Here is a 26,590-nt window from a genome sequence, read left to right on the forward strand (position 1 = left end):
TAACAGCAGCTTTCCAAAGTACTGCCTCAGGTTAGGTTTTGGCATTTACCTTGCAGAGGCAATTAAAACACAATACATTTGGTACCATATCTGTCCCTGGACCACTGGTGCCACTCTAAGAGTTTCCAGAGTAACTTTTCAGGGATGTTTCCTCAGTAATTCTAATGCAATTTCCTGTCTTGCTCCTCACTAAATGTGAAGGAAAAATATCCCACACAAATTTAATATTTGCTAGAACACTTTTTTAAAAATTTTATTTCAGCAAGGTAGCATAAATAAAGTTTGTTTTGCACTGGAGAGACTTTAGGACAGTGGTTCTCAACTTGTGGGTCGTGACCCACAGGAACTGTATTAAAGGGTTGTGGCATTAGGAAGGTTGAGAACCACTGCTTTAGGAGTTTTCTTGTGATATAACTTCATATAAATCCATTTCCTTTTAACAATCTCCTGGATTCTAGAAGTTTATTATTGATGTGAAGATCTTTATATTATCCATTCATTTATACATGTATTTGTTCATTCAAGAAATATTTATTAATTTCAAAGACATCCTGCCAGAGACTAAGTAAATAATACCAAAAAATACAGATACAACCATATCCTCCTGGAGTTTACAGTCTAGAGAATTTTTTTTTTTTTTTTTTTAGAAAAGAGTCAGAATTCAGGTCCTGAAATTACAGGGTTATTCCTATAAGGAAGAACATATATTTCTATAGGTACAGAGTGGGATGACATGGCATGTGTAAAGTTAGAATACTGGAAAGAATGTTTGAGAAAACAAAGTAGTAATGAAGATCGTGGTGTCAAGTACTTAAAAGGAGCTTGGGTGAAGAAAAACTATTATTCTAGATCAGTGGTCCTTAACCTTCCTAATGCCACAATGTATTTTCATTGTTAAAAGGGGTCACGACTCACAGGTTGAGAACCGCTGTTCTAGATGATGATCCTATGGAGGAAGATGATTACCACACATTACCAATTATTCATGAGAATCACTTTAACCAATCAGATCATTCCCACCTCCGTTTTGAAGAGAATATTTTTCTTTTTCACTTGAACTCTCACACTTACATATTAAATTATGTAAGTCCCCAAATTACAGATCTTCAAAAGGTCACTGTATGTAGGAGAGGCAGGTACAAATTACATAAGAAAATATACCAGAATTACCGATTTTATGGAAGTGACACTATATTGCAAATTTTGTGTCTGGATGTATGTGTGTGTCATTTAACACAATAAAAACGTATTTGTTGCTTTTGGTTCAAGGTAGGTCAACAAGGTGGTTCAGCCCTGGTAGTTAGTCATCCAGAGACCCTGCTGAAAGAATGATTGGCTTTGGCAGTGAAATAACAGAAAAATCATTAACTCGTAATTTTCGGTAAAGGCTAAAAATCAATCTTTCTCTCTCTTTCTCTGCTAGCTAGCTGGTAGCCTCCCTACGGGGAGCTCTGTTTTCAAAACATCTAAAAGAAACCCAGTAGATAAAAAGGAAATGTAAATCTTTCTTTTTACATTCACCAGCTCACTACTTATGAAAACCTCTGTTTAATAGGCTTGGAGTTCCTGGACGAACAATATGGGGTGGGCCTTTTAGACCCTATCTCAAGTCATATCTCAGGGCAGAACCAACTACCGGACCAGAAAACACCTGTGATAAGTCTGTCTCCAATGGCAAGACAGCTGCTTATTCTCCAGACATTAAGAAGATAGAAGGAGCAGATAGAACAATTTCGCAGTACCCTGTGAACTGGGGTGCAATCACTTCTTTCTTTTTGCCCATCTTTAAATTCAGCAGCCACTTAGCCTTGCTGCTGGAATTTTTCCTTTCTTTCTTCAGGATGCCATTCTCTCTCTTTCCTCACTCTCTTTCACTATCCTCTCTCCTTCTAAGAAAATAAAATAAGTTTTATACTTTTATGTCCTAATTTTGGTCTGGAGAAATCGTTTCTCAACCCACCGAGCACCTACTGAGCTTCCACCCTAACACTTGCCCCCACCTATTGTCAGATGATGTCTTTGGCATTTAGCTGGTGGTGCAGAGAGAGAAAGCTGAGAAGGCACTGGTGCTTTTAACCACCTTGGCCTGGAGGTGACACTGTTGCTCCCATTCTCAGCCCTTTGAAAAGAACTGGCTATATAGCTCCATCTAGATGCAAGGACGGGTGGAAAATGTAGCTTTCTCCTCATTAAAAAAAAAAAGGATATAATATCTCCTGCCTCATAAAGTTGTTTTGAGAGAACAACTAGTTAATTCATCAAAGAGCTTGGCACAGTGCCTGATCCATAGTAAGGATATGACACAGCAAGTACTTTTGACATCTATAAAAAAATTTCCACTCAGAACTGATATCCTCATGGCATTCTTTTCCTTAAAATCTTTCAATAGCTTTGTATTTTCTTTTAATAAAAATTAAATTATTTACTGCTAGTCTCTTTTCTCGCAATTGCTCCTTCACTCCCACAATCCAGTCTGTAACTGTCCTGATGGTTCTCAGAACCATCTTTGTCCCACTGCAGGGCCTGTGGTTCCCTCCACTGCTATGATTGTGCCCCAGCACTTCACATGGGTGGTTGGGTGATTATTCTCATCCTCCAGGTCTTACCTGAGATATCACTTCCTCAGAGGGGCCTGTCTTGACCATCCTTTCAAAAGTGGCTTCCTCCATCGCACTTATTATTATTTTTATTATCACAATCTGTAATGCCCTTCTTTGTTTACTTGTTTATTGTCTTTCTTTTCCATCAGAACTCTTGGCTCCTGAGGGCCAGAGGCTTTGTCTGTTTGTCGCTCTTATTATTTTTGCAAGGAGAGCTGAGCAAAGCATGCAGTAGAGGTTAAATACTTGATGACTGATGAAAAGATGAATAAATTGAAGATAAAGTGGAGATCTTCTTTGTTGGACCTTTCACCTTTCCTAGCAACATATTCACACTTCTCTATTATTATTTCCATATCCCACTCTAGGTAGTGTTCTAGCTCTAGCTTTCCCTCTCAGCCACAGTCTGCACCCAATGCCACCTCCCTTCTTCACTCTTGCACATTTCTTTCTCTGGATTCTGCTCCTCTCTACCATCCCACAGAAACTATTACTGTTAGGGGCACCTTACCAAATCCAATGCCTACTTCTTAGTCTTTATTTTACCTCTCTTATCTGCTTGACATCACTAAGTACTCCTCTCTTCCTGAAACTCTTCTGCTTTAGCTTCATCTCCTTATAGACATCAGTGGTTCTCAAATGGGGACAGTTTTGTTGGGGGGAGAGGTGCCACTGGCATCTAGTGGGTAGAAGCCAGGGATGCTGTTAAACACCCTACAATGCACAGGACAGCTCCTCTACGCCTTTAGCAAAGAATGAGTTGTCCCAAAATGTAAAACCTAAGAAACCCTGGTCTACAGGATGTCCTATAAGACACTTCATGAACAACATGGCCATATTTAAAACTACATCATCATCTTCATTTTCTTGTTACTTGTTATCTTTAATCTGATTAAGGGCACTAGTCTTATAAATCAGTATCTTGGGAATCATTTTAAATTCCTCTCTCTCCCTCACCAGGCCCATCTGTTAGTCACTAATTCCTTTTTGATTTTATCACCTAAACATCTTTAATTCTTTCTTTCTCTTCAGCTACCCCTGCCTTTGTATTAGTGTAGACATCATTTAGTTTGCAATAATCTCCTAAAAGGATTTGCTGCTTTGAGTTTTACAGACATCTCTGTCTCAGGCTCTTCAGATAATCTTTCTAAACTGGAAGCCCAATCACATTTCTCCCATTGTCCACAAGACAAAAGATGAGCTCCAAGGTCTGGTTTACCATGCATACTATGTGTTTTTTAAACTGTAGATCCGTGTTCAGTCATTATTCTTTCTAATCTCCTTCTCTCCTAATAAAAACGTAAGCAAACAAAACCCCAGCAAAACAAGACAAAAAGCTTGATACTTCACACTTCCATTTATTGGACATGATGTTTGCCCTTTTTGGAAAGTCCTCCCTAGTAGACCCCTAACCAGGTCCTTCTGAAAATTTCTCCTGGAAAATTATGACTTTCAAAATTCTGTGCATGCACACACTTCTTTGGGACTTTTACATACTATACAGGCATAAAATCCTCAAATTGAAATGTCTGAGTAATAAATATTTTTTACACTTAGATTTAAAAATGTTGAATTTTCCATCGACAAGGTGGAAAAAAGATCCCAGTTTAATTCATGATCCTCCCCCCTTGCACCTGGGTTATAATTAAATTCTCTTGAGAATCTTTCACGGGATCATTCCCCGTCTGGAATCCTGCTACCCTGTTTTCCGAAGAATAAGACAGTGTCCTATATTAAGGTGTGCTCCCAAAGATGCTCTAGGTCTTATCTTTCCTGTGAGTAGGTCTTATTTTCGGAGGATGTCTTATTTTCGGGGAAACAGGGTATCTACTCCAGACCAGCTGAAATGCAGACATTAGGCCATCACTCTGTGATCCCGAAGTATTCCCTTTCTCTCTCTCTCTTTTTTTTTTTTTAGAGACATAGTCTCACTTTGTCACCCTCGGTAGAGTGCCGTGGCCTCACACAGCTCACAGCAACCTCCAATTCCTGGGCTTAGGCGATTCTCTTGCCTCAGCCGCCCGAGTAGCAGGGACTACAGGCACCCGCCACAATGCCCGGCTATTTTTTGGTTGCAGTTTGGCCGGGGCCAGATTTGAACCCGCCACCCTCGGTATATGGGGCGGGCGCCCTACTCACTGAGCCACAGGCACCACCCGTATTCCTTCTCTTAATCTTAACAATATTTTACTTCAGAAGCATTTTCTATGTTGTGAAATTTTTGTCTCAGAGTCATTTAATACTTTAATTTAGATTTTTAATGATTTTAGTCACAGAAAAGCCAATGTCTCAAATCTTTTAAGTCCTATCCCATCCCCATTCTTGAGGCAGGTGAAAAAAAGAGTGGCGAGAAACCCCTGAATGTAACAACTCATTGGATACATCTGAGGAGGTTTTAAAACTAAAGCTATTCCCACCCACAATTCTACAGCATCAGACTTTTTTTTTTTGGCGACCACAAAAGATCAAGATCGAATTTTTGAAACCCTCAATAGCTGGCTTGGGGCAGGACCCCACTAAATTTACCCGTTTGGCCTTCCCATCCTCCGCCTCCTTTGGCACAGCCCTCTCCCGTCCTCTTCCTGCTCAGCCCCACCAGCCTTTCCGCCTGCCGCGCCCCGCCCCGCCCCGCGCGCCGCTCCCCGCCCCACTCCGCCCCGCCTCGCCGCGCCCCGCCCCGCCCCGCTCCGCCCCGCTCTCCGCGCCTCACCCCACCCCACGCCGCTCTCCCCGCCCATCTTCCCTCGGCTCCGCCCCCCTCTTTCCTTCTTTGCGTCCCTCTTCACTTCAGCTCAACTTGCAGCTTCCGAGGTCTCAGTCGTTACGTTTACTTTGCGCCGGAAGGAGAGCCTGCGAACGCTTTTGGAGTTATGGCGGCGGTGGATATTCGAGGTACGTTGTGTTGCTATACTTTGATGATTGTGAACCAGTCTGGGGGTTTGTAGCCTGCGGGTTCAAGTTCAGGTTTTTTTGTGCGGCCCCTCAAGCTCTTCCGACTGGTTTCTGTAGACGACCTGGGGCTCTAATCTAGCGAAAAGTTGCCGAGTTTTTCCCAGTTTTGAGGGTGTCTCTTAGAAGCGTTGGAGGTTGGAAGCAGCTCTGGGCCCTGAACCCTTAGACCTGGAATGTTTTTCTATACACCTTTCTGCGGCAATATTGGGGCTTTTCTATCGAGGAGAAGGAACGGTCTTTGGGCAGAAAGGCGAAAAGGGTAATGAGACGACGTGATTCGACACATCTCTTGGGACTTGGCATGGAGCCTACCTGGTCCTTGAGATCGCGCCCTTCGGGTCCCTGCGCAAAAATCCCTAAGGCTTTCTATTGTAAGTTTTACGTTTGGGTCCATAATACAACCCATCGAGACCCTAACAATTACTAAGGGAAGGCGAGGGTCGTTACTTTTTCATGGCTAGACTGTAGAGGTGGCCAAATATAATATTTATTGAGTTCGTCAGGGAATAAATATATGGAGTTGCTACTCGTTAATTGCTCCTTGATCTTCGATAGCATGTAGGGTAGTTTTTGTTTGTATATGCAGTACTTGATTTTTAAGTGGAAGTGTGTGAGATGACTTTTTCTGTATTAACCCAATTGGAGTCTAGCTGTACTTGGCTTGTGTCAACATGTTGCCTTGCTACTGAATTAAAAGAGATGCACACTTAGTGTCTTTTTAGACTACTATTTTCAAATATTTAGCTGTGTTAATGTTTTACTGTTTATTTAGATTTGCTTAGGATCATAGCAAAGGCTCTAAGATGAGAGTGTGTCCATTGTGTTAAGGAACAGCAAGGAGGACAGTACGCTGGAGAGAGGATGTAGGAAGGAGATGAGGTCAGAGAGGCAGTGTAAGCCATGGGAAGGTCTTTGGCTTTTCCTTTGAGTAAAATGAAGAGCTGTTGGAGGGTTTTGACAAGAGGAATGATAAAATCTGACTTCAGTTTTTTAGGACCACATTGGCCGCTGAGAATATTGTGGGAGGGAAAGGAAAACTATGAAGGGAAACCAGATAGGAGGCCATTTTTATAATGCATGAAGAGATTTGGAGGTACCTTGGAGTAAGTTAGTAACAGCAGAGATGGTGAGAAGTGATTAGAATATACTTGACTTGGTTGTGTGGTCTCTTTATGGGGCTGTAGTCACAGGTAATCTTCAAGTAGGACAGATAATTATGTTCAATTTCACAGCCATAGACCATACTCTTAATTGCAGTTAACCGTTTTCTAGGGGAACATTCTTGAATACTGAAATCTGTGTAAATGGATTGGTAAAAATTAATGACTAACACAATATGCCATACTGGTCCTAATAAACATTTGCTAGTTATTATGAATCAGGTCCCGTGCTGGTTTTGATGAGTGAAGATACAGCTCCAGTTTTTTAAAAACTCTTGATTTAAGGACCACATTTGTATTTTTGAGTATGACATGATGATAAAATTATATAAAAATTACTATGAGGACATAGAGAAAGAAGCCACACCACCTTCGTAATGAAAATTTATTAGGTTATTACAGTATGCTAAGCATTTTACATAAATCTAATGTGTAAATACTATCATGATCCCCATTTTATAGAGGAGGAAACTAAGGCATGAGGAGATTAACTTGTCCGAAGTTCCATAATTCTAGCTGCTTTTCCTTGTGGCGTCCGTCCTCCTGTGTGACAGATAATTGGTGGTTAGTGAAGTGGGAAACTAACGGAGCTAGATCATGAAATGCTGTATTAAGGAATTTGGACCTTAATCTTCTAGACAGCAAGTGTGCACTGCCATTTTTTAAGTAAAAAGTGACATAATTAGATTTGCATTTTGCAAGTGCAGCATTATTAAAACTGAGTAGGATTGGGAGAATATGTGGAGGCAGAGAACCCCATTATGAGGCTGTTGCTCAGGTGGCACTTGGAATGGAGAAGAGAACATGTATTTGATGAGACTACATCCTCTCTAGGACAGCACTCTTTGTTCTGCAGGTGGTCTCAAAATTTGTAGTGTTATCTTGACTTCTTTCACAACAAGTTTTTAATATCTTTCTTTAGTGGGTATTTTGAGTTAGCACAGTGTAGAGAAATGTCAGTAGAGCTGGGCTGTCTGGATTCAGATCTCAACTCCACCATTTAATGATCTTGGACAAGTTACTTAAGCTTTCCCATGCATTAGATTCTTCATCTGTACGATAGTGATAATAGTAATTATAGTACCAATCTCTTTGAAATGGTCTGTGGCAGTGGTTCTCAACCTTCTTAATGCCATGAACCTTTAATACAGTCCAAAGGGGTTGCAACCCACAGGTTGAGAACCTGCTGGTCTATGGCAAAGTGGTTAGAACAATGCCAGATACAAAGTTAGTGTTCAGAAGTGGCAAATAGTATTATCTCCATTTTCATTGGTTTCACGTGTCATACATATCTCACTTTGACTAGGTTTACTAGGTGAGGAAATGTGATAGATACAACTGCTGATGGAGAAATTTGTAATTATGGAAATAGGTTGGTGAGGAAAATTATAGGGAGAATTTAATAAGTAGTCACTTGGAACAGATGACATTCATGATTCCTTCTAAGAGTCTGATTCCATTTTTATACTCAATATATCCAAACCAAATTCATTGTAATTACTTCCCTAAATGAGTTACTGATTCCTAGTTCTCTGAGATAGTATCTGATCATTCAGGATTTTTTTTTCCTAGAAATATCTCTTATGTCCTTTTCTTTCTGTGCATTGCTATTGCTTTCCACTGGATCCTCATCACTTTATGCGCATGTCTATTAACTCTCCATAGTTGTTGATAGGCAGGATCTTTAATTATATATTTATTTCTGTAACATTGTCTATCAGGAAATAACCTGTAATACTGTAACACTGTTATCAATAACTGATTGTGACACTAGACATAATTTTCTTGGGAAAAACAAACCAAAATTGTCCTTCTAGTAATATTTATATACAAAGCATCTCTAAGGAAATTTAAAAAGGAAATGTATAAGTAGTTTTGCTATAAATAAAATTACATTAATAATTGGCTTGTAGTATGGAAAGCCAAAAGTGATGATTGCCCTTCGTTATTTTTCATTACAAAGACTGTCTTTTTCTGAAAATGTTGTTTCCTCATCTCTTATATATTTGGTTGTTGGATGATCTAGTTATGATGAACCATATAAATAGTCTGTATTAATTGTTCATTAACTTTTCTCCTTTATTTTATAACATAAAAGTACATTTTACCTTTAAATAATTAATTTTTTTCATTTGATTCATTTCACTTAGAACTGCTTGTCACCTTCAGTTAGATTTGACTTTGAGAATGCCAGAAAAATTAATCACAGAATAGGAGAGATTGAAGTTTTTCAACCAGTATCATGTAGACATTTTGATGTTCATGACTTACACCCAAGTGGTATTTAGTATAGTCAGTGGTATGAAACATGATCACAGCCAGTAACTAGTAAAAGCACATTTATTCAAGGTATCTAGTTCTATTTGCCATGCTGTTTTTAAATTTAAGATTTAGTTCTACTCTAAAATATGAAATAATGTGGCTATATTAAAGATAATTTTATTTCCCTTTTGCTCCTTAATGTTTGCATCATTGTCATCTTATCTACTAATACAATAATAGCTTCCTAATTCATTTCTCTATCCCTAATTGAGAGATGTCAAATTGGTGGCTATGCATGTTTGTTTGGGGAGGGGAGCATACATGTTTGAAATATTTGAATTCATTGCCCACATGTAAAAACTCAGACTTGCCAATTTTTAAAAAGACCTTTCTAGATTTCACATCTTGTCACTTCTTAACCTATCAAATTATTCTCTAAACATGTAACATACTTTATATTTTTATGTCTCTGTATATGCATTTTCTCTGGCTGAGATTACTTTGTCTTTTTCTCAGTGGTGAGCCTCTATTCCTTTTTTTTTTATTTAAAAGAAAAAAGAATCAGTGCCATAGTATTCTATTTATTCTTTAACATACAGTGCTAAAATCCACTTCCTCACACCATGAAAAATCATTTCTGTTCCCCCAGGTAAAGTATTCTGTCCTCTCCTTTGTTGTACCTTTATTGTTCATACCTTTATTGTACCTTTTTTCTTATATTGTGTTATCATTGCTTTCTTGCATAGTTATATTTTTTGTTATACCATGAGAATATATGTAGGTTATTATCCATGACATCCTTTTATTCATAGTACCTGTGCAATTAGGGATGTAATAAATGTTTGTGGATTGGATTCTCTTTTTCTAATCCTTTATCATTTTGTTTCTTTCCTATAGATAATCTGCTGGGAATCTCTTGGGTTGACAGCTCTTGGATCCCCATTTTGAACAGTGGTAGTGTCCTGGATTACTTTTCAGAAAGAAGTAATCCTTTTTATGACAGGACATGTAATAATGAAGTGGTCAAAATGCAGAGGCTAACATTAGAACACTTGAAGTAAGTTATTATAAGAAGGTATCGTTATTGCCAACTAGAGATTTTACAATGAATCATTTTTCAAGCTATGGATTATGAAGGGCAGAGTAGAACTTGTGGAAGAAAAATTGGAGTTCAGTTTGGGTTTGTCCAAATTTGAAAATGAGGGAATTGTTAGTAGTCACTTGTAACTTAGAAGACTTTTGTGTAACCACATAATGTGTTTGAAATATAAATGAGGTTACATGTTGATCTCATGAATGATGTCAGCAATGCACTGCCTCCTCTATATCTACTTTATATTACAAAAGTATCTGAAATAACTTGATATAATTTTTCATTGTCAGCTAAATTTCAAGGGGGGTCTTGAAATTAAATATCTGTTGTGTTTTAAATGGCTTTTGTTACGGAGCAAATACAATTTTTCAGACAACTTATTTTTGCTTTTAAAGGTATCTTTCAGGTCAGATTTTCATTCAGATTTGTTGGGGGTAAGGATAAGATTTTCTGATGTTTCCTACTTTGGTAGAATACATAGTTGGTTCTTCACTTTAATTTTTATTTTTTCTATGTGGATTTATAAATCTTTTCAGTCAGGAAGCATCAGGGTGTTTTTTCTTTTTGACACAGACAGTCTCAGTGTACTTTGCTGGCTGAAAATACTTGAGTTCGCAAGGAATTTTTGTAGAGAAACTTAATTTGTTTTTAAAACAAAATCTTTCTGTATACCACCTATCTGGGAAAATAGGTGTTTTTATTCAGTGGCCAGATTTTAACACCAAACATAGGCCGTTTTAATGCATTTACATTGTTGTTACACTTGTATATAGTAATTTGAATGTCCAACAACATTATTTGTAGGGCATTTACAGATCTCTGGATGTCTGCATTCTGTTTTCAGTCAGATGGTTGGAGTCGAATACATCCTTTTACATGCTCAAGAGCCCATTCTTTTTATCATACGGAAGCAACAGCGGCAGTCCCCTGCACAAGGTACAATGTGTAAACTTTAGGTATTTTTTTTTCTCAAAATGTCATGATTGATTGACTTCCTGACCTCTCTGTGTGTGTATAATATATATAAAAGAGAGTGCCAAGGAGAAAAACTGTGAAAGGAAAAAAACTGTATGAAGTTTGTAATATTTGAGTCATGTTTGACTTCTGCAGTTACAAGATTATACCTCAGATGTGACTTGTATTCATCTTGTTATCAGTATATATTGAGTATTACAATTTTAATACAGTGCTTTCCATTCTTAAAATGTGTATACTTTTTTTGGCACTCTCTGTATATAGGTCTCAGCATATGGTTATACTTAAGGCTAGGATTTGTTATGGCAGCACAGTAAGGGTAAGCAGCCAGATTAGTAATGGAAGAAGATGTATCACATGGGGTCTGTAGGAAACCATATGCAAGTTTCCTGTGCTTTCCCTCTTGTGAGGGGCCATGCTGAGTGTACCCTCCTCCATCCAGTAGTGAAATGCAGCCATCCTCGTACAATATGTTTATGTTTGTTCAGGGGAGTACAGTTAAGACTTGCATCCAGGATTTTTTTATTGAGGACTGATTGTGCAGGCTTCCTCTGCCCACCTAAATTCCATACTTCAGAAGGAAATCACATATCCATGTAATCATATACTTTGTACAAATTGTCTGGGGCAGCTGGTATAATAGGCATAACTATCACCTTTTCAAAGCCATGTTTCTCTAAATGTGTGCTTAGACAACAGGACTCTTCCAGCATGTCCACGGACAACTCTTCAAGCTCTAGCAATCAGAGCAACTCACTCATCTCAAACCCACATCTTTCTGTAAGCACAGTTTGGCTTCCAACTAAACTTCAAGCGTCCCAAGCAATTTTTCTTCTCATCTTAGTTCACTGAGTTAATTCTACAAAGTACATGGTCCTGTCAAATTCATAGAGGATCAATTAAAGTTCCTCACTGATGCATTCAACCAAAAGCTTACCTGAGTTACACTACCAAACCAAAAAACATGCTTTATAAATACCACTGAAGAGTATAAAAGAATCTAGATTTGGTATCGAATCAAAGAGCTAGACAACTATTCTAGAGATGGCCAGAACTTGGAAGACACTTTAGAAACAAGCCAGGACCTTAGACAAAGTCACACTGAAGAGTCAAGGTAGAGAAGCCAGATAGTGTCATCCGAGCTCCATCTCAGGTAGATATTCTCATCAGCACATTTAGGAACAACCTTTACCTTCTACTAGCTTCAGAGAGTGACTTGGCAAAGAAGTTGTGATTCCAGAATCCAAACTTAGTTTCAAAATTGAAGATCTGGAGTCTGCCCAGAGAAAAAGAAAACTTCAGAACAGAGGCAAGACCAGGGATAGGATTTCCGTGGTAAGAGGATTCAAAGTATAGAAGCAACACAAGGTGGTACCAGCCTCACTAGCAGCTGTCTTTATTCCTTAGGTCCCAGACTGGGGCACATAGGTAAGTTTGGTACATGTGGTAACTTTACGCTGGGTCCCAAGTCTGGTTTGCCTTAAGGTTTACTTCCCAAAGTACGGTTGACTGACATTAACAATAGCATCTTTTGTGAACTTGTTAGAAATGTAGTATCCCTACTGAACAAAAATCTAATTTTAACAGGATCCTTAGGTGGTTCAGGTACATATTCAAGTTTGAGGAGAACTGCTACAGGGCAAGAACTACTTTTTCTGTGAAGGGCCAGTGAGTAAATACTTTGGGCAGCTTTGTGGGCCTCTTAGTTTCTATTATTGCTGAAGCAACCGTAGGTAATATGTAAATAATTTAGTGTGGCTGTTTTCTAGTACAACTTTATTTATAAAAATAGGAATCGCCAGACCCTGCCTTAAGGTCTAATATGGGAAAATGTCAATTTTTATGTGGGTAATTATTCTTTTTATGAAAATTTGTGGAGTAGCTCGTGTCCATAGCTGTATTCACAAACATTTTTCCCCATTGTTTTAGTTATCCCACTAGCTGATTATTATATCATTGCTGGAGTGATCTATCAGGCACCAGACTTGGGATCTGTTATAAATTCCAGAGTGGTAAGTGTCTTCACATTCTTTAAACACTAAAGAGAACTTTTAATTGAGCTGTTGCTCCCAAGAATTAACCAGGAACACTTCTGCCCTGTGAAAGTTACTATGAAGTGTTGACTATTAGAATGTCTTAAGCATTAGTTACTATGTGCTAAATAAGAAATTACTGTTTGTGCATATATAATATTTTGTGAATACTTTGGAAATTGTGACTCATTGACAAATTGAGAATTCATTTTCTTTTCACAAGCTCACTGCAGTGCATGGCATTCAGTCAGCTTTTGATGAAGCTATGTCATACTGTCGATACCATCCTTCCAAAGGGTATTGGTGGCACTTCAAAGACCATGAAGAGCAAGGTAGGCAGAGCATGTAGACCCTCCTAAAACACTTTTTAATCCTCTGAAAATGAAACTGTTTTCTTGAGGAAAATGACTATTGATATCTTATACATCATCCCAGCTGTTTCTAGTTTTTGTTTCACCATTTCCTGTTTCTAGGTTATGTTTCACCTTTTCATAGATGACTTTGTTGTAGCTGTGATTGATGTAACTACCCTGTTTCCCCGAAAATAAGACAGTGTCTTATTTTAAGGTGTGTTACCAAAGATGCGCTAGGTCTTATTTTCAGGGGATGTCTTATCTTTCCTGTAAGTAGGTCTTATTTTCGGAGGATGTCTTATTTTCGGGGAAACAGGGTAGATGTGGTCATAATAGCTTTCACAGAGGGACAGTTATAAGTTTAATCTGTTAGTTAACAGATAATCTTTGTTAGGGTGATTCAAGGTTTTAAACTATTTAGAACATAAAGAGGAGAAAATGATGAGGAAGGAGCAAAGATGATATTTCCTACTTACCTAACTATTGAATCATCTTGGAATCTGGACCCTTTTCTTCCTCCAGTCTTCAACATAGAGGAGATAAAGGATTACTTAGAGCCCTATCTCTAAGTGACAAGTCTATTTTCTGAACCTTCCATGTTATCACCTAGTATAGCATTAGATTTCTGGAGTTCCCATGGCTGCTAATCTACTACCCTGTTTCCCCGAAAATAAGACAGTTTCTTATATTAAGGTTTGCTCCCAAAGATGCACTAGGTCTTATTTTCAGGGGATGTCTTATCTTTCCAGTAAGTAGGTCTTATTTTCAGAGGATGTTATTTTCGGGGAAACAGGGTACTATCTTCATATTTTACCAATAAAACTACCTCCAGAAATGGATCGGTAACAGTATACCTACATTTTTTGTCTGAGAAATGAGCAACTCAGAATAAATTACTGGTGGAGAGATAGCCTTCTTATAGAATTCAGACCTGTGAAAAGTTCTTATAGTTATATTCATCCTTAATAGTAGGTGCATGCATTAACATTTGATGTAGCAAAGTTTTCCTTAGTTGAATAAAATTGCCCTAACAGCTGTTTTCCCCTATCCTAATGAAATGTTTGGAGTACCCTTTATGTAGAACCTTTCATTTAGAGACAGTTGCCCCGAATACCTTCCTCCCAAGAGCAAAATCTCACATATGATTAACTTTAGAATTTCTCTTTCAGGTTCTTTTCTTTCTTTTCTTTCTTTCTTTCCAGAATCTCAAGCTGTTGCTTGAGTACAGTGCCGTGGCATCACAGCTCACAGCAACCTCAAACTCTTGGGCATAAGCATTTCTCTTGCCTCAGCCTCCCAAGTAGCTTACAGGTGCCCGCCATGATGCCCGGCCATTTTTTGGTTGTAGTTTTCATTGTTGTTTGGCAGGCCCAGGCTGGATTCAAACCTGCCAGCTCTGGTGTATGCAGCTGGTGCCCTAGCTGCTGAGGTACAGGCGCCGAGCCAGGTTCTTTTCTTTCTTGTTTTCATGATCTTCTGTTTTGTTGTGTTTTTCAGTGAACTACTGTCTTAATAATTAAGCATGATAATTTGAATTTGTGAAAGCTGTATTTTTCCCTTTGCTCCTAGCAAGTTTCGTGGGAAAGACTATTTAATACATTTAAAGTATAGAAAAGATATTTTCACACTAAAAAGTTGGATTGTGATTTAGGTAATTGTGAAAAACTTGAACCTTAAAACTCTTATATCCATCCATGCTTACATACCAAAACTGAAGAATCTTTAAAAGACATATATATCAGCTTTTTAAATGTTAAAATGTGTAAGTGTTAAATGTTAAAATTTAAAGAGGGAGAGTATGCTGTATATATGCTATTTAGTTTAGTTGGGGAATTAGCTTTGGTACAGCAGCCAGATAATGAAATTTGGTTATGTTCATGGTGGGTAAAGATTTGTAAAATATAAGACATCAAATTAGGCAATGCTTTGATTTGGACTTCATATTTTAATAGATAAAGTTAAACCTAAAGCCAAAAGGAAAGAAGAACCAAGCTCTATTTTTCAGAGACAACGTGTGGATGCTTTACTTGTAGACCTCAGACAAAAATTTCCACCCAGATTTGTGCAGGTAATGAGAAGTGTGTGGTTAATTTTGATTTGATACCTTCTCCTGGCATATATATTCATTTTTAATTGAGAATGATTTTAGTTGTGACGTAAAAGTATTGGTTTTCCTCATTAGTTAAAAAATGATCTCTGAATCAGAGAAGTTTTGAAAGACTTGATGGAGGAAATGGAATGAACACTGTTCTTTGTTCCTTATTGAATCTTCACAAACTTTGAGGGCTGCATGTAGTAGACAATCATTCAAAAGGTGGCTAAAAGTATCACAGGTGGTAACAAAACTAGAATATGAAACTCATGCTCCTTTTACTGTGCATGCTCCCTTCTGGCATGATATAGTAGGTATAAAGATAGGAAAGTTAAAACATAACGGAAGAATAGAACATTTGACGTGATGTTTGGCATAAGTAACAGAGGAGGCAGGAGTAATAATAGAGTTATATCATATTGGTGTTAAGGGTGAGGGATTTCCAACAGCAGTAGCAAATCCATCTGCTGTTGAGGTTTAATGAATATGCTGTTCTTATGGTTAGTCTTAGTTCTTACAGACCTTTACAGGGCTGTGTATATATAAGATCATATTTACTGTTTTTCTTAGGAGGTCTGCAAGGATTTTCAAGGGCAGTTTTAAATTAAATGAGATTTGTCACACCTTGAGATGACTTTAGAACAGGCTACTACTTCCCTCTTCCCTAACTCTACTCTAGTGAGAAATATTTACTATTGGAATGGTGATGTGGTAGTGAACGGAGCAGAGGTCATAAGCAGGAACTCAAGACTAGAAAGCCCATTTAGAGAAATCTCATGAATTGCACTTGAAGATGGAACAGTCTGTTGTTTACTCAACAGTATGTTGAGTGAATGAATGAATAAATATATAAATAAATGAATTAGAGCTGTGTGTAGAATGATGGGTAACCACTGCAGAATGTAAGAGGTTAGGTGTTGTTGACCATTCACTGAGTACATAGTTTATACTAGATGTGCCAGGGGAGGAATACCTAGACTTGCACCGTTCAGTACAGTAGCCCCTGGGCACATGTGACTGTTGAGTATTTAACACAGGTAGTCTAGATTGAGTTGTGATGTAAATGCAGAATACATAGTGTATTTCAAAGACTTGTACAAGAAAGATTGTATGTAAAATACTTCTTTAATAATTAAAAAATATTGATTATATGTTGATAGAATATTTTAGATATATTTAACTAAATATATCTAAATACATTTGTCTATTCTTTTTAAAAGTGTCACTAGAAATACATAAATTTCAAATATAGCTTGCATTTGTGGCTCACATTTCTTTTGAACAATGCTGATTTAGAAAGTAGTAGTAGAACATTCAAAACTGGAAATGTGAAAGAGTTAGTAAACGTGTGTTCAGAAGCCAGAAAATATTCTGAGGGTTTGTGAAAGGGGAAGCATAATTGAAGATGAGACTTAAAGATAGATTAAGGTCAGATTGAGAAGGATTTTGTATGCTGTGCAAATGAGTTTGAATTTAATTCTGTAGGCCAGTGTTTCTTCACTATTTTAAACTTATAACCGATTACCACTCCCATAAACATAATAGGCTTCAGATGCTTTCAAAGTTATTTGAAGTTTTAAAGCAATAGCTATCATCACTAAAAATAAACCAAAGTATATTCTCACTGAAATACCCTCCACATCATCTTCAAGTGACTAAGTAAGAATTACTGCTGTGGCAGTAAGGATCCATTAGAGCAGCGGTTCTCAACCTGTGGGTTGCAACCCCTTTAGACTGAATTAAAGGTTCGCGGCATTAGGAAGCTTGAGAACCACTGCATTAAGAGGTTTAAAAGCAGTTACAGAGGAGTAATGCACTTACTTTGGTGTTTTAGAAAGATAACTAATAACAGAATAGGAGGATGCTTAGGAAAACATGAATTTGGAGCCAGGGAACTAAGATTGTGGAAAGCCTGAAAAAATTCTGTGGCAATAAGATAGAAAGGAGACTTATCCAGGAAATATTTCAGAGTTTGCAGTACCTAAATTTGGTGGTTGGATTTGGAGAGATTGGCATTAAGGGTGATTCTGGTATTTTAGGCTAAGAATAGACTTAGGTATTGATTGTTAACCGGAATTCAGAATGCAGGAAAAGAAACAGATTTTGGTTGAACTGAGCTGTTAAGAAAAGCTGTTCTGTTTTCATAAACAAACCTTCAGAACATTTATTAGCTTACTGCTGTATCTGGGTTCTAAGGTACCTTAGTAGATGCCCACTCCTTTTTTTTTCTTGTAGCCCATGTGTAATCCTATCCTGGTGAGCTAGCCTGGACATTGTAGAAAGCTCAAAGGCTCTCTTTTTTTTCTGAGACAGAGTCTCACTTTATCACCCTCCATAGAGTGCCTTTGTCACAGCTTAAACAACAACCTCAGACTCTTGGGCTTAAGTGATTCTCTTGCCTTAGTCTCCTGAATAGCTAGATCTACAGGCACCCGCCACAACACCCGGCTATTTTTAGAGACGAGGTCTTGCTCTGGCTCAGGCTGGTCTTGAACCCACTAGCTCAGGCAATCCACCCACCTCGGCCTCCCAGAGTGCTAGGATTACAGGCATGAGCCAGTACTCCTGGCCCTCAAAGTCTCTCTTGACTTTTAAAACAAAAACATTTACCTTATGGAAATTTATGCTATATAGCTTTTGCTATAATAACATATTTAGAAGTAGAGAGAATAATTAAAATTGAAACCTCTGTGTATTCATTACCCTGCTTCAACAATTAATACGGCCCCTTTTTTGTTTTATCTCCGCTTTTGCTTCTTCCTGATTATTTTTAAGTGGATTGCAGACTTACTATCATTTCAGTGAGTTTTTTATCTCTCCTTTTAAAGGTTTAGCTATAGTCATGCTTAACTTGTCGTGTTCCGGGACCCCTTGTTTCTTTTTAGTCACAGTTACACTTAAGTTGTCATATTCCTGAATTTCAAATTTTTTCTTTTAAGAGTCAAAAGCCTGGCTTGGTGCCTGTAGCACAGTGGTTATGGCGCCAGCCACATACACTGGGCTGGCGGGTTCAAAACTGGCCCGGACTAGCTAAACAGCAATGACAACTGCAACAAAAAATAGCCTGGCACTGTGGCGGGCGCCTGTAGTCCCAGGTCCTTGGGAGGCTGAGGCAAGAGAATCGCTTAAGACCAAGAGTTTGAGGTTGCTGTGAGCTGTGACACCACAGTACTCTCCTGAGGGCGACAACGCAAGACTCTGTCTCAAAAAAAAAAAAGAAGAAAAGAAGTCAAAAGCCCATTCCTAGAGTATTCCAGCTCTGTGTAACAGAACTAGGAAAAAGTTAGCTTTCTCTTAAACTATCAATATTTGTTTTTGCTTTTGCTGTCAAAAAAACTTTCCTCCTCAGACGTAGGGAAAAAGAGTCTACTTGAAGTGTCTCAGAACTCCATTTAGCTCATATTAACTCCTGTTAGGTTTCTGTCTTCCAGAAGCTTTTATAGCTCAGTATTTACTCCTACTTATCGTGTGTGTGTTTTATTGTTGGGGATTTATTGAGTTATCCATTGTATTTAATAGGTGAGCTTGTGGTACGTAGGGATGTTGCCCCTTTATGGGAATGCTCAGGAGAATATTAGAGAAGTCTTGTCTGCTTCTCTGAATCTCTTTTTTCCATATTTTAATTCTTGTTACTGCTGGAAGTTACGCTAATACACATACTAATGTGGTGGGAGTTGAGGCCCTCAGAATCTTTATAGTGACTCTTTTTATAGTGAATATCTTTTCAATGCAGTTTTAGAAGCTGTTATTAGGTTATTAAGTATGAAATATCTAATTTCTTTAAGTACTGTTTGACAGTTGATAATCTCTACATTTCATTTCGATACTTCTTTTATTATTTATTTTTTGAGACAGAGCCTCAAGCTGTCGCCCTGGGTAGGGTGCTGTGGCATCACAGCTCATAGCATCCTCCAACTCCTGTGCTCAAGCGATTCTCCTGCCTCCACCTCCCAAGTATCTGGGACTATAGGCGCCTGCCACAATGCCCAGCTTTTTTTTGGTTGCAGCCATCATTGTTGTTTGGCGGGGCTAAGCTGTATTCGAACCTGCCAGCTCAGGTGTATGTGGCTGGCACCTTAGTCACTTGAGCCACAGGCACCAAGCCACTTCTTTTGTTTTTTTATTATGAAATACATCCTCCTCCTTTCAAATACATGTTTTGCCTTGTGATTATCTTCATTTTTTTTTTTTTTAATTTTTTTGAGACAATCTCTTACCTGTTGCCTTGGGTAGTAGAGTGCTGTGGCATCATAGCTTACAGCAACCTCAAACTCTTGGGCTCAAATGATCCTCCTGCCTCAGCCTCCCAAGTAGCTGGGACTACTGGCATTCGCCATTTCACCCAGCTAACTAATTTTTCCTGTTTTTTAGTAGAGATAGTTTTTCAATTGTTAGTAGAGATGAGATCTTGCTCTTGTTCAGGCTGGTCTTAAACTCCTGAGCTTAGGGCATCCACCTGTCTTGGCCCCCAGAGTGCTATGATTACAGGTGAGAGCCACCACACTTGGCTTTCAAATTTTTTTAGAGCAATTTTTGTGAAACCATGGATAAGTCAAAAAAGTAGTTTTATTTTTGAATATGAGTTCTGTTGTGTAATGAGTAGCACAGACTACTTGAAATATCAATGAAATGTTTGGGAAGAATGGTGGCTGATGGACACACAGTAAGTTGATGGTTTGAGAAGTTCTGTTCTGGTGATTTTAATCTTGAAAGTGAGACCAAGGTGGATAATGATGAGCTGATAGTTGTAGTGCTTAACTACATCTTAACTTCCATGTGAATTAGCAGCAAGGTTTGATGTTCCTATTACAACAATATTGCACCATTTGAAACAAATCAGGAAAGTAAAGAGGGTGGATAGATGGATTCTGCCTGAATTAAATGAGCATCAGAAGAGAAATTGTCTTGAAACTTAGCTTTCTTTGATGTCACAACATAAAGACAAATTATTTCTACACCATATTATTATGTGTGATAAAAAATGGTTTCTTTTTGACAATTGCAAGTGTTTGGCACAAGGGTTAGATAAATATGAATTGTTGAAACATGGTCCAAAACTGAATGTTCATCAGAAAAAGCTAATAGTGTCTGTTTAGTGGGCCAGCTCTGGTATTGTCCATTACAGTTTCATGAAATCGGTCAGTCAGAGAGCAGATGTCTACTGCAGCCAGTTGGATGAAATGAGCATGCTTGTGATAAAGCAGCCAAGATTGGTAAATAGAGATAGGCCAGTTCTCTTGCAAGACAGCAGTTGACCCCATGTGGCACAAATAACACTGCTCAAACTATGAAAGCTGAACTTGGAAAACTCTGTCTTCTCCCATAGTCACCAGACCTTGCATCAGTCAACTGACTACCACTTCTTCCAGTGATTCTTTGAATCACTTCTTTTTTTTTTTTTTAGAGACAGTGTCACGTTGTTACCCTTGATAGGTGCCATGGTGTCACAGCTAACAGCAACTTCCAGCTCTTGGGCTTAACCAGGGGTTCTCAACCTGTGGGTCGCGACCCCTTTTTTAACAATGAAAATACATTGCAGCATTGGGATGTCTAAGAACCACTGGCTTAGGCGATTGTCTTGCCTCAGCCTCCTAAGTAGCTGGGACTACAGGCACCCGCCACAACGCCCGGCTATTTTTTTGTTGCTGTTTGGTCAGGGTCAGGTTTGAACATGCTACCCTTGGTATGTGGACTCACTGAGCCACAAGTGCTGCCCTGAATCACTTCTTGTAAGGAAAAATGTTTGTCAGCAAGTTGTGGAAAATGTCTTTTGTGATTTCGTCTCCTTTCACTCTTCAGGCTTCTTTGATGCTGGCATACAAAGCTGCTGTTGAGATGGCAAAATGGTATCCTTAGTTCAGGCACATATTTTGATTTAATGGCACTGCTTCTTTTTTTTGTTGTTGTTTGTTTTTTAGCACTGCTTCTTGTTTGAGATATAAAAAACTAAACTTTTGATTCAAAATTTTGGACATTTTATAGTCAGTGACCCTATCAATACCATAGGACTATGGTGCCATTCCCCAGGCCACAGACCTGTACTGGAAAATGGCTTATTAGGAACTGGGCTGCACAGCAGGAGGTGAGTGGTGGTTAGGCCAGTGAGCAAGCAAAGCTTCATCTGTATTTACAGCCACTCCCCATTGCTGGCATCACTGCCTCAGCTCTGCTTTTTATGAGATTAGTGGCATTAGATTCTCATAGGAGCACAAACCCGACTGTAAACTGCACATGCAAGGGGTCTAGGTTGCACGTTCCTTATGAGAATCTAATCCCTGCTGATTAGAGGTAGAGCTGAGGTGGTGGTGCTAACACTGGGGAATGGCTGAAAATACAGGTTATTATTAGCAAAGAGTTTTGGCTGTACAGAGACCATATAAATCAAAGGTTTTATCAAAACCCAGTCAGTAAGTGGCCAGTGACAATTTAGGTGCATCTAGTTGCAGGTTTTAGAGCAGCGATGACACTTCAGATGTCATTGTCTCCTATCACCCCCAGATGCGACTGTTCAGTTGCAGGAAATCAAGCTCAGGGCAGCTGATTTCTTCATCATGGTGAATTGTAGAATTACTTCATTATCCTTATAATGTTATAATAATAGAATTAATAGAATAATAGAATTAAAGTGCACAATAAATGTAATGTGCTTGAATCATCCTGAAAACCCAGATCTGTGGAAAAATTTTCTATGAAACTGGTCCCTGGTGCCGAAAAGGCTGTGGACCGCTGCCATAGATTACTTCAGCTAGGTTTATCTAAGCCAAGCCCACCTGATTAAATTTGGTCAGAACAGCAACCCCATTTTGTATTCCAGAACACATGCTATTAATTTATCTAACAGTATTTATTAGAAAAGATCAGACAGTATGTGTATGTTGGGTAGATAATGACACTATTCTAATGTCATAATATAATTCATTGTTCAATATAGTTCAAATGATTAAGTGCTAGCAGTATAAAAATCTCTCTTTTCAAATTATTTACTGCCTTTGATGATACTCATATATTTCCTTTCTTGTTTTAAAGGAAAATTCTTTTTTCCTTCAGAATGATTTTGAGCATGTTTTAAGTTCTGATATGTTCACAAGATAATGTGATAGTTGGCTTCGTTGGGGGGGGGGGGTCTCCTGACCGCCCCATGTTTGGAGATTTGCTGGAAGGACTCACAGGACTTGGCGTGTGGTTGTATTCATTGCTGAGAGTTATTACTATTACATAAGTAAGGATGTATATCCAGAGAGTAAGGGGAAAAGACAGTGGGGCCTGGATTAATTCCCCTTATACTTTCTCCTTCCCATGAGGGGTTGCAGAGCGTGCACTCTGCTGTCAGTGGAAAGGCATCAACATATGTATGATATTTCTGCCCAGGGAAATCCATTAAAGACTCAGTACCCAAGGCTTTATTTTGGGGGGCTTGAGGGCTTGAGTGGGTTTCCTTGTGTTGTTATCCTCTATTTAACATGTTCTAAAATTCCACAATCCCTGAAGGAAAACAAGTATTCTGCATAAACCACATTGGATAGTTCCAGCCTCAGTGAGCCACCACTATCTACTAGGAAATAGTAGGAATCCTCCCAAAATCCAAGTGTCCAGGCACTAGCCAAGAGTCAGCCTTCCAAGCATGCCTTTCTAAGGATAGCATTCTCAGGCCTTCCATGTTAGCGCTTTATACACAGGGGATAGTAAAGAGCTTGATTTTGGTCTCATTAAGTGTGAAGGCTCCCAGGACTTACAGTTGGAGTAGTCTAGTAAGGAGTTGGCCGCATGAATCTGGAACATGTAATATCACAAAATTTTGTAGTCTTTAATCATGGGAATAGTGTAGAAAACGTAGGGAGGGCATGTAAATGCAGAAAGGAATTCAGGAAATAGATGGAAGCATTAATCTTAGAAATAAAGAGATTATTTTTTTCTTGCGAGATGGTAGGAAGTAATGTTACTTTAAATATGTGTGTGTGTGTACACATTTGTGTGTGTATGTATATAAAGGTATACATTTGAAGGTAGATGAGAAGGAAGTTGGTGGTGTTGGCATCCTGTTGTGTTTAGTTTAGTTTTTGTTTTTAAGCAGGAGGCACAGTGTCCTCAAATGAGAGGGATAGACTGTGAGCCTTGAGGACAAGGATGAAGGTGGGGTTTTAGAGCATTTAACTTGTGTTCCCGTTCCTTAGTTCCCATGTCTACCAACTTTAAAAGTCAGACTTTAGTAGAACAAATGATAATCAAGTCTATGATATAAAAAGTTACGATTATTTATAATAAAGTTTTTAATTAATTTTCTAAAAAAGAAAAAAATGTCAGACTTTAGTCTCCCTTCTCATAATTCATATCCCCTCAGCAAATAAGCCTCTGGAGTTCGAAAAGCTTCAGTATTTCCTGCCATTGAATTCTACTTCTTTTTGTAAAGTATTGTAGCCTGAGTGTGGAGGCAGAAGGCTTTGTTAGATGTTCAGGGGTTTTTATGGTTGACTGTTTTGTTCTAGTTTTGGATTTGTCTTTTATGGAATATGAAAAAGAAGAAAATGATAAACTTATGTTTTAGGTATACAAATAATAGTTTTTCTTCATGAAGTCATTTATAATGTAATCTGGATGGTTTCATTTTATTAACAGTTGTGAAATCTAGAAGAAGAAAACTTTGCTAACCTGACCTGTTTTCTCCTTTTTCTTCTTTCTCACCCTTTAAAAAATTATAGCAAAAGTCTGGAGAAAAGCCTGTCCCAGGTATGATTCATCTGATATTCCTGTAAAACTCGAAATAAGACCAGTCTATAACTCAGAAACAACATTAACATGTGAGATGAGCTATGGTCATTTTGTCCTAGATTCCCTCATTGTAGTTTCTCACTCTTAACCTCTGAGATCTGCTGAATTGTCAACAGGTGGTGCCTTTGTGGTAGTGATCTTGATATTTAAAAGATGAATAGGAGTAGAGAGAGTGGGTATTGAGATGTGAAGAAGCTGATTTTTGGTTTAGATCTTGATGTGAAAAGAGATAGATTTTTTTTTTGTTGTTGTTGTTGCAGTTTTTGGCCGGGGTTGGGTTTGAACTCGCCACCTCTGGCATATGGGGCCCGTGCCCTACTCTGTTGAGCCACAGGTGCCACCCCCAAGAGGTAGATCTTGATGTGAAAAGAGGTCATCTGTTACATCAATGAAAACAATTATTGAACTCTCTGTATAACTGGGTTAGAATAATTCTATATTTTGGTTGTACATAATGTCTTATTTAAATGCCATGTATAGTATCAGTGTCTGTCTGGTATCAGTGATTTCCTTAAGTTCTTAGGTTGTTAGATTTATAATTGGGTTCTTGTATATATTTGCCTGGGGAAATAGCTAAATTTAGAACTTGAGAGTAGCAGTTAAAAATGAATTTGAAAGAGCAAACCATTCGTGTTAATCATTGTTCCCTTATCTTCCACCAAAAAAATCTGCTTTCAATGTCCAGTGGATCAGACAAAGAAGGACACAGAACCTATACCAGAAACAATAAAATCTGAGGAGAAGGAGACCACAAAGAATGTCCAACAGACAGTGAGCGTTAAAGGTCCCCCTGAGAAACGGATGAGACTTCAGTGAGTATTGGACAGAAGAGAAGCCTGCAGGATTCCTCACTCCAGCTATTATACCTCAGTACTGGGGTGCACTCGTGAGTTTTGAAGTGCTTTGTCACAACTCTCTCCTTTGTGTGAAATATGGTTGTTCTTTAAGAAATGGTATTATTCCCATCATGCTTTTTATGTGAATATTTCTTAGGTATCTTTTGTAACCCATTCTCTATTGGACTTGAGCAGCCTATCCACTCACATGTATATGTTTAAAAACAAAATAAAGGTATTTGTACATATTGCTTTATCTTTTTCCCTTTTTGCTTTCTCTGAAATTTTTCATATGCACTCTGAAGACAGAATATTAATAATAAAGTAGTAACTGAGCATATTTCCTTTTATTAGTTACATACTCCTCAGTATTAAAATAGTAGTGACTGACTTTTTTTTTTTTTATTGTTGGGGATTCATTGAGGGTACAATAAGCCAGGATACATTGATTGCAATTGTTAGGCAAAGTCCCTCTTGCAATCATGTCTTGCCCCCATAAAGTGTGACACACACCAAGGCCCCACCCCCCTCCCTCCGTCCCTCTTTCTCCTTTTCCTCCCCCCCATAACCTTAATTGTCATTAATTGTCCTCATATCAAAATTGAGTACATAGGAGTCATGATTCTCCATTCTTGTGATGCTTTACTAAGAATAATGTCTTCCACTTCCATCCAGGTTAATACGAAGGATGTAAAGTCTCCATTTTTTTTAATAGCTGAATAGTATTCCATGGTGTACATATACCACAGCTTGTTAATCCATTCCTGGGATGGTGGGCATTTAGGCTGTTCCCACATTTTGGCGATTGTAAATTGAGCTGCAATAAACAGTCTAGTACAAGTGTCCTTATGATAAAAGGATTTTTTTCCTTCTGGGTAGATGCCCAGTAGTGGGATTGCAGGATCAAATGGTAGGTCTAGTGCTTGAGTGCTTTGAGGTTTCTCCATACTTCCTTCCAGAAAGGTTGTACTAGTCTGCAGTCCCACCAGCAGTGTAAAGGTGTTCCCTTCTCCACATCCACGCCAGCATCTGCAGTTTTGAGATTTTGTGATGTGGGCCATTCTCACTGGGGTTAGATGATATCTCAGGGTTGTTTTGATTTGCATTTCTCTAATATATAGAGATGATGAACATTTTTTCATGTGTTTGTTAGCCGTTCGTCTGTCGTCTTTAGAGAAAGTTCTATTCATGTCTCTTGCCCATTGATATATGGGATTGTTGGCTTTTTTCATGTGGATTAATTTGAGTTCTCTATAGATCCTAGTTATCAAGCTTTTGTCTGATTGAAAATATGCAAATATCCTTTCCCATTGTGTAGGTTGTCTCTTTGCTTTGGTTATTGTCTCCTTAGCTGTACAGAAGCTTTTCAGTTTAATGAAGTCCCACTTGTTTATTTTTGTTGTTGCAATTGCCATGGCAGTCTTCTTCATGAAGTCTTTCCCCAGGCCAATATCTTCCAGTGTTTTTC

The 26,590-nt window shown here is 38.4% G+C and overlaps 1 protein-coding gene across 1 annotated transcript; it reads left to right on the top strand.

Annotated features, from left to right (window-relative positions):
- The first annotated feature begins 5,380 nt into the window (after window positions 1–5,380).
- On the top strand, window positions 5,381–25,370 carry MED6 (mediator complex subunit 6). Its single transcript, XM_053601295.1, has 8 exons — window positions 5,381–5,492; window positions 9,872–10,031; window positions 10,912–11,003; window positions 12,972–13,054; window positions 13,299–13,407; window positions 15,381–15,496; window positions 24,217–24,244; window positions 24,972–25,370. Exons 1-8 carry the CDS (start codon window positions 5,471–5,473, stop codon window positions 25,100–25,102), a joined length of 741 nt encoding a protein of 246 aa, XP_053457270.1. The 5' UTR covers window positions 5,381–5,470; the 3' UTR covers window positions 25,103–25,370.
- The last annotated feature ends 1,220 nt before the right edge of the window (window positions 25,371–26,590 follow it).

The sequence above is a fragment of the Nycticebus coucang genome, chromosome 9 (assembly GCF_027406575.1).
Source record: "Nycticebus coucang isolate mNycCou1 chromosome 9, mNycCou1.pri, whole genome shotgun sequence".
NCBI classification, from domain to species: domain Eukaryota; kingdom Metazoa; phylum Chordata; class Mammalia; order Primates; family Lorisidae; genus Nycticebus; species Nycticebus coucang.